The sequence below is a fragment of the Monodelphis domestica genome, chromosome 6, assembly GCF_027887165.1.
Source record: "Monodelphis domestica isolate mMonDom1 chromosome 6, mMonDom1.pri, whole genome shotgun sequence".
Lineage (NCBI taxonomy): Eukaryota > Metazoa > Chordata > Mammalia > Didelphimorphia > Didelphidae > Monodelphis > Monodelphis domestica.
This window is the reverse complement of record NC_077232.1, coordinates 292,199,219-292,206,202: the sequence shown is the minus strand read 5'-3', so window position 1 is coordinate 292,206,202 and position 6,984 is coordinate 292,199,219. Positions and strand designations below refer to the sequence as shown.

The following is a 6,984-nucleotide window of genomic DNA, read 5'->3' as shown; positions in this document are numbered from 1 at the left end:
TGGAATATACAGGGAGCTAGAGGAAGCTGTTTGAGTGAGCAACTGTCACTTCCTGTCCTGAGCTGGAAAAGGAAGACTGTTCTCTTCTGAGAGTTTTTCTACCTCAACCTTTTGTGGGAGAAGAAAACTGTAAACTGCCTTTGGAGATTTCTGTTTCACTGGAGAGAACATCTTACAGAAGATCTATCTATATCTGTTGTTTTACCAACACTGCCTGAGAGAAGGTTTATCTGAAGATCCTGTTTGTGGGGCCATACTCAACTCTGAGTAAACACAGTCATCTTGGGTTCATTATTAGTAAATTTGGAGACAACTTCTGAGATAACTAACTAAACCAACAACTGAGGATAATAGTCAGGTAGATTAGAAAGGTTTGGGGAAAACTAGCTAGAGCCAGGGAGAAATAGTGTAGCTGAAGACTCCATCATGAGATGGACATAGATTGAAGGGTTGGAGTACCAGGACTTAGAATTAGGGCATCCTTGTGTTTTAATCTTCATATTTTACCCTTGATTTCTAAATAAAAAGATATTTTTTATACAAATCAGTCTCCAAAGCTTGTGTGCGCTGGCTCAGTGAAGGAAGGTCCACTTTGCCTTCCTTTCACAATAGGGAACTGAGATACTTATAGAGAGTCAATTAAGTATCTAACCCAGTTTCTTATCATGGATATCACCATCTATCCACATTATTTCTTCAGTTATACATGTATTATCACGCAAAACATATTCATTTTTGTAAGTGAATAATCTTATAAAACCAAAAGCCCCCCAATATACCCAAATAATATAAATGATAAATCATGTTTTCATCTGCAACACAAACCACAATTTTTTAATATAACAAATTGTTTAGAAGCCAAACAAAAAACATTTTCCAAGAAAATACTAGAAAATTAGGAACATTTCTACAACACTGTAAGGTTAGCTTTACATACATACAAATGAACTATTAGTTCATTTGATCCCCATACCCTAACCCTAACCCTGTGAGGGAGGCGTTATTATTTTCATTTTATAGATAGACAAATTGAGGCTTACTTAGTAAAAAGTCAATGACTTTCTCTGGTCACACAGCTAGTGCCTGAAACAGGACATTCAAACGGGGGTATTCCTGAGCCTCAGGCTAATGCTCAATCCAATTTTCTCCTCTCTAGGTTTTCATGACCCTCCTGTCATGGGCTAGTTGACATGTTGTCTTCTTCAATCCAAATTTTAGTCAATCAGTCAATAAACATTTGTCAAACTCCTACTGTGTGCCAAGTGCTAGTGATCCAATGAATGGCGCTTGAGGGCTGTTTCTGTCTGCCCTGAGCCATTGTATAGTTTTCTGGAGTTTCTAGAGTGGATGCTTGCTAATAAATGAGCTGATGTGTGTAAAGTGCTTTGCAAACTTTACAACACTGTAGAAACATTAAGTATTAAATGTTGCTGCTGACCCCTGACTCCAGAGTGTCTGCCTGTAGTGGGCACAGATGCTGCCCAAAAGCACATTTAGAGATAAGGAAAGATGGAAGAGCAGAGCCAGAGTTGGCAGGTCAAGCCTGAAAGAACAAATGCATTTTGTTTCTTCGTGATTCCTTAATTCCTTTCTGTTCTGCCTTGGGTAGGGTGAAGGCTTTTGGTAAAATTTTTACCCCTTCTGTTTTTTTTTTTGTGTTGAGAGTCAAGTTATTAATTTAAAATTTAACAAAATTTTAAGGCTACTCTTGCTTCTCTATAATTTTAATCAAGGATAAGATCTTGAAAAATTTATCAGACTCTAGGTGGCACAGTAGGTGGAGCCTCAAATCTGAGATCAAAACCTGCCTTAGATATGTACTAGTGGTGTGATTCTGGCAATTTACATAACCTCTTCCTGCCTCAGTTTCCTCATTTGTAAAATGGGATAATAGCACTACGAATTGGTTAATATTTACAAACCTTTATCAGCTAATATAAATGCTATCATTCTTCATACCTAATATGGGGGGGGTGCGCTTTCCAAAATAATAAAATGTTCGGACAACCCACTTTTAAGTAGGATATGCATCATTAACATTTTCTTTACCACTTAGGCAATCAAGACAACAAATCAAGCTCTGATTTGAGGCATCTGCCAGATTTCCAAGGTGTAAATACCCACATTAAGCATTTTAATAAGTTTCACTGTGCTAGTTGCAGCACAACCCTTGCCAACCTTCTACTTTTGCACCTCTTGCTTTGGCAGTAGCCCACACTTGTCACCTTTGTCTTTCGGGGGTGTTTCCTAGGCTAGTGAGATCACGGGGCGGGTCCTTCCATTTTTGCCTAACCACGCCCCGCATGCCTTGCCACTCCTGGCTTCGAGCCTGCGCACCAGCCGGTCTCAACTACAATTTTCCTCATTCCGCCCTCCAGGAAGAGGGCGGAGCGGGGCCTGTGGCTCTCGCGAGAGCTTCCGAGGAGGCCGGACCCGGCGGCAGCTGGGAAGGAAGCCGGGAAGGACAGAAGGAGGCGGCGGCAGCGGCGTCGGCGATTGGAGCGAACGGCCCCTCCTTCTCCTCCTACGCCCCCTCCCCTGAGGGACCCGGGCCCGCTTTCTCCGTTCCCTGCCCCGGGAACAAGCCAAGACCGAGTCACTGTTAAGTGCTGCCGCCGCCGCCGCCCCGCCCCGCCGCCGCCCGGTGCTGCGGCCCCACCGTGTCCGACATGAGTTTCTTGTTGTGAGTAACCGCCGTCGCGCGGTGCTGCCGCCCTGCCCCTGCTTGTGCCCCTTTGTCCTGCGGTCCGCACCCGCTCCGCCCCGGGCTCCGGAGCTTAGGCCTAGGCTCTGGGGACCTCTCCAGTCCCTCCTCCTCGGCGCCTGCCCCAACCCCCTCGGTGACCCCGGCCCCAGGTCCCTCCCCTCCTCCGCCTTCCAGGCCTGAGGGAGAGAGGACTGGGGGGCGGGGGTCGGCAGCCAGGGGTACGGGGGAGGGGACGCGACCTCAGGCGTCATCGTCTGCTACACACGTGTATATGTTTATACATTTTAGATATGGAAGGAAGGCTGCTGCTCCGTGTATAAATAAACATGCATATGTGTCCTTAAATAGATATGTGGGTGTCAGTCACTCCTAGTGTACCAGCCCATCACCTGCTCTGGTGTATGTGTAGAATATGTAGCTATACATATATGTATGTGTGCATCAGTCATACATACACGGGTTCATACCGGTATGCTCCTCATGTATGTGCGTATATGTGTACATGTGTGCACCAGCCATTCTTTGAGCAATGGTTTGTTGGCCATTGTTTATATGTATATATGCACACATGTGTAAAGAGCCCACGCTCACATAGGCCCACCATACATGTGGGTTGTAAAGCTATGTGTAAACATGCGTGTCTCCATCTGTATATTATACATGTATATTCACACACACATCCAAGCTAGGGATACAAAGAAAGGCTGTCCTCAAGGAGGGCAAACAACAGGCACACAACAGCATACAAATAAGTCAAGGACAAGATAAACTGGAGTTAATCACTAGCAGTAAGAGGGGAAGAATCAGAAAGGCCACTTGTAGAAGGATAGATTTTAGTTAAGAAGTCAGAAGAATTTCATTTTTAATATGATTCATGAACAGAATTATAAATTTAGGACAGGATCTCTGGGCTCAAGGAGCTCAACTCTAATGGGGCACACAGACAGTGTGCAAACAGCCATGTACATACATGTAGCTGTTAGAGCTGAAAGGGATTTGAGAGAGCATCTTGTCCTACCCCTCATGAAACAAAAGAGTTGGCTGAGGAGCAGAGTAATGACTCTGCCAAGGTCACACAGCTAAGTGGTGGCCTCTTCAGGACTGGAAGCCATTTCTGTTTTGATTTAGAAACACTCCAAGAAGGCCAGTTCAGTCAGCCCACCAATATTATACAGTCCACTGACATAACTTTTGCAAGCCATCTCCATGGACCTGCATAAATTAAGGCTGCTTTCATATTTTTAGTTGTTGCTACCGACCATTTCTTCCCTATTTTTTCCCTCTCTAGAATTTGGTTCAGTCTTAAGTGTTTAAGGAAAGGGAATGTGCTTTTTGTTTAGGGGGTAGAGTGGGCTACTAATTCTTTTTTTTTTTTAAATCCTTACCTTCCTTCTGAGAATCAATACTGTGAACTGGTTCCAAGGCAGAAGAGTGGTAAGGGCTAGGCAATGGGGGTCAAGTGACTTGCCCAAGGTCACACAGCTAGGAAGTGTCATGAGTCCAAATTTGAACCCAGGACCTCCTGTCTTTGGGCCTGTCTCTCAACCCACTGAGCCACCTAGGTGCTCCTCACTCCTACTAATTCTTAAAAAAAAAACCCAAAAAACGGAGCTTTTGGGGTTGAGGCAAGGACCATTAGAAAAAATTTCAGGGTCTCAGTTTCAAAACCATCGCTTTGATGTTCTGTTTGTCCATGTTTAGTCTGTGGTTGGAAAGTGCTAATAAGTAAAAGATTGAAACCTATCCTTTTCTCCTTAAGTGCTAAGAGGAGGACTTAAGGGAGAGTAGCCAAGAAGAGTAGTTTCTATCTCTCTCTTCCTTTTCCCAGTTTTCGGTAAGTTGATATCATGTAACCCTAAGATAGTTTTGTTTCTCTTTTAACCAACAGTGTTCCTATCTAGGTATAATTTTTTATGCATCCAGGTAAAATTTTAAGTAAGTATGAACCCTTGCTACTAGCTAGTGTTTGGAAACAGACATAAATGTTAAACATTTCTGGGAGCACAACTTCACTAGCCTCTCTAGGCTTTCTTCAGTTTCTTCATCTGTCAAATGAAGGGTGTTAGACCTGATGACCTTTGAGGTCCTGTTTAGTCTTAAAACCACATATGATCTTTTTGTGGGTCTACTTCCTTAATTATGTGATAACATGTTAGGTGTCAGATTTTTGAGCTTGCAAAACTCTCTAAGTATATACCCTATTCCAGCTTCTTAAATAGACATTGTTCTCTATCATAGAACAGCAAAGTTCTCTGACTCCAAATGGAATTGATACAGCTTTGCCTCTTAGCTTAGAGGCTTCTTGCTTAAGCACAAATTTGGAGTGCCAATTGCATTTGAAACTGGAACAATAACCATTATAACATTATTTGGCTCTACTTAGAAAAGGCCTAGTGGGCTGAAGCAATAAAGAGTCTTTTGGCAGAAAGTAACAGTGAAGCCAATCTTGATATCTTTTTTCCAAATTCAGATAGGGGCAAGTCAGCAAGCTTAAGTGCTGGGAATACAAAGATGGGTCCTACTCATCCAAGACAACATTCCAACAACTCTGTATAAACTAGCTATAGACATATTAAGTTGGAGACCATCTCACAGGGAAGGCACAGACATTGAGGGACATTGGGAAAGGCTTCTTGCAGAAGGTAAGATTTTAAGTGGGGTGGGGTGGGGTGGGGGAGGCAGAGAAGCCAGTACAGTCTCATTTTTAACATGGCATAATCATGGAGTAAGGAGAGTCTGGGGAAAAAATTTTCCCCATTCTTAATTAAACAAACTCCCCCAAGTGATCAATTCCACATACACAGCAGAACACCCAAAGAGGACTCCAAGAAAAGTATTTTAGTGAAAGAACATATCAGATTCCACCCATGACTAACTTCCCTACTAGTCTCTACTCCCTTCTGATTTGCCTTCTAAAATATTTCACTGACTATCTTCTATTATTTCTTTTCTTTCTCTCCTTTTCTCTCTTTCCCTACCTACCTCAAAAATACTTGTGTGGAAATGTGAATTCATGTGGATAAGATGTTCCCACAGAGTGCTGTGGGGAGTCACAAAGGGAAGGCTCTTAACTAATACATTTCCTTTTTTAATTCTTAAAAATGTGCCTTGGTGCTTGAGGAGTATTCCTGATGTGAAATTGAGTTGTGAGAATAAGAGGGTCACAAGATGGAAGGAAGGGGTTTCAGAAGGAACTCCTTCATGATTTGTTGAGAAGCTTTCTTGGCTCTTGATTCTGAATCCTGTGGGGAATGCATTGAGAGCTAGAGAAGATTAAAATGATTGGAAGGGGAGAAACCCTACCTTTGCAGGGTTAGGGCTAGGCCTATATCTATATCATGTGTTGTATCATTGGAAACAAACTAGCAGAAGAAATGTTTAACATTCAGATAGATGCAGAGATTTTAGGAAAACTTTATTTGATATTGTTTATGTTGTTGAGACAATGGATCTAAAAGTAATTGGGATGGGTTGTTATCTGTTGAGCTTGTACTAGGTAGGTCTCATGTCTTAAAAGTTTCTGCAGAGACTTTGTAAGACTAAAACATTTTGTAAAGAATTGGTGGTGGCAAACCAAGATTTCATAGGAATTACAGTTAGACATTGACCTAGACCAAACTTACCTTTTATATAGCAGAGGAAGCTGAGACATAAGAAGTTAAAATGACCAATACTATGTATTGGTTCCAAGGCTGAAGAGTGGTAAGGGCTAGGCAATGGGGGTTAAGTGATTTGCCCAAGGTCACACAGCTGGGAAGTGTCTGAGGCCAGATTTTAACCTAGGACCTCCCATCTCTAGGCCTGGATCTCAGTCCACTGAGCTACCCAGCTGCCCCCAGGGCTAGATTTTGAAAGGACTTTAAAAGCTAAATAGGTTTTATATTTGATTCTAGAAGCAATAGGGAGCCACTGGAGTTTTTGGAGTAGAAGAGTAACTTATGTTCTTTAGGAAAATAAAGCAGAGAAACCATTTAGGAAGCTATTGCACGAAACCAGGCAAGAGGTAAGAGCCTAAAGGAGGATACTACTTGTGTGAGTGAAGAGAAGGGGACACAGAGAGAAGATTTGGCAGTGGGTAGAATCTGTGAGATGAATGAGAATGAGAAGCTAAGGATGAAATCAGATTGAGATCAAGGATGAGATCAAGCAAGAGACCAAGGATGAGATCAGGATAAGAATGATAAGATCCAACTTGGGTGACAGGAAAGATGGAGAAAGAAAAGTTCTCTTTTAGGCATGTGAGGTGATGTATAAGGGATATCCACTTCAAAACAACA

General features: G+C 42.5%; 1 protein-coding gene across 2 annotated transcripts in view; it reads left to right on the top strand.

Annotated features, from left to right (window-relative positions):
- The first annotated feature begins 2,353 nt into the window (after positions 1–2,353).
- MOB1B (MOB kinase activator 1B) overlaps positions 2,354–6,984 on the top strand; it is a 92,621-nt gene continuing 87,990 nt past the window's right edge. Inside the window, exon 1 of one of the 2 annotated variants that reach the window (XM_007495651.3) lies at positions 2,354–2,683. In XM_007495651.3, the coding sequence (XP_007495713.2) occupies positions 2,670–2,683 (14 nt within the window). In that variant the 5' untranslated portion in view covers positions 2,354–2,669. The remainder of the gene's footprint in view (positions 2,684–6,984) is intronic. The other variant, XM_056803355.1, reaches the window with a different exon arrangement.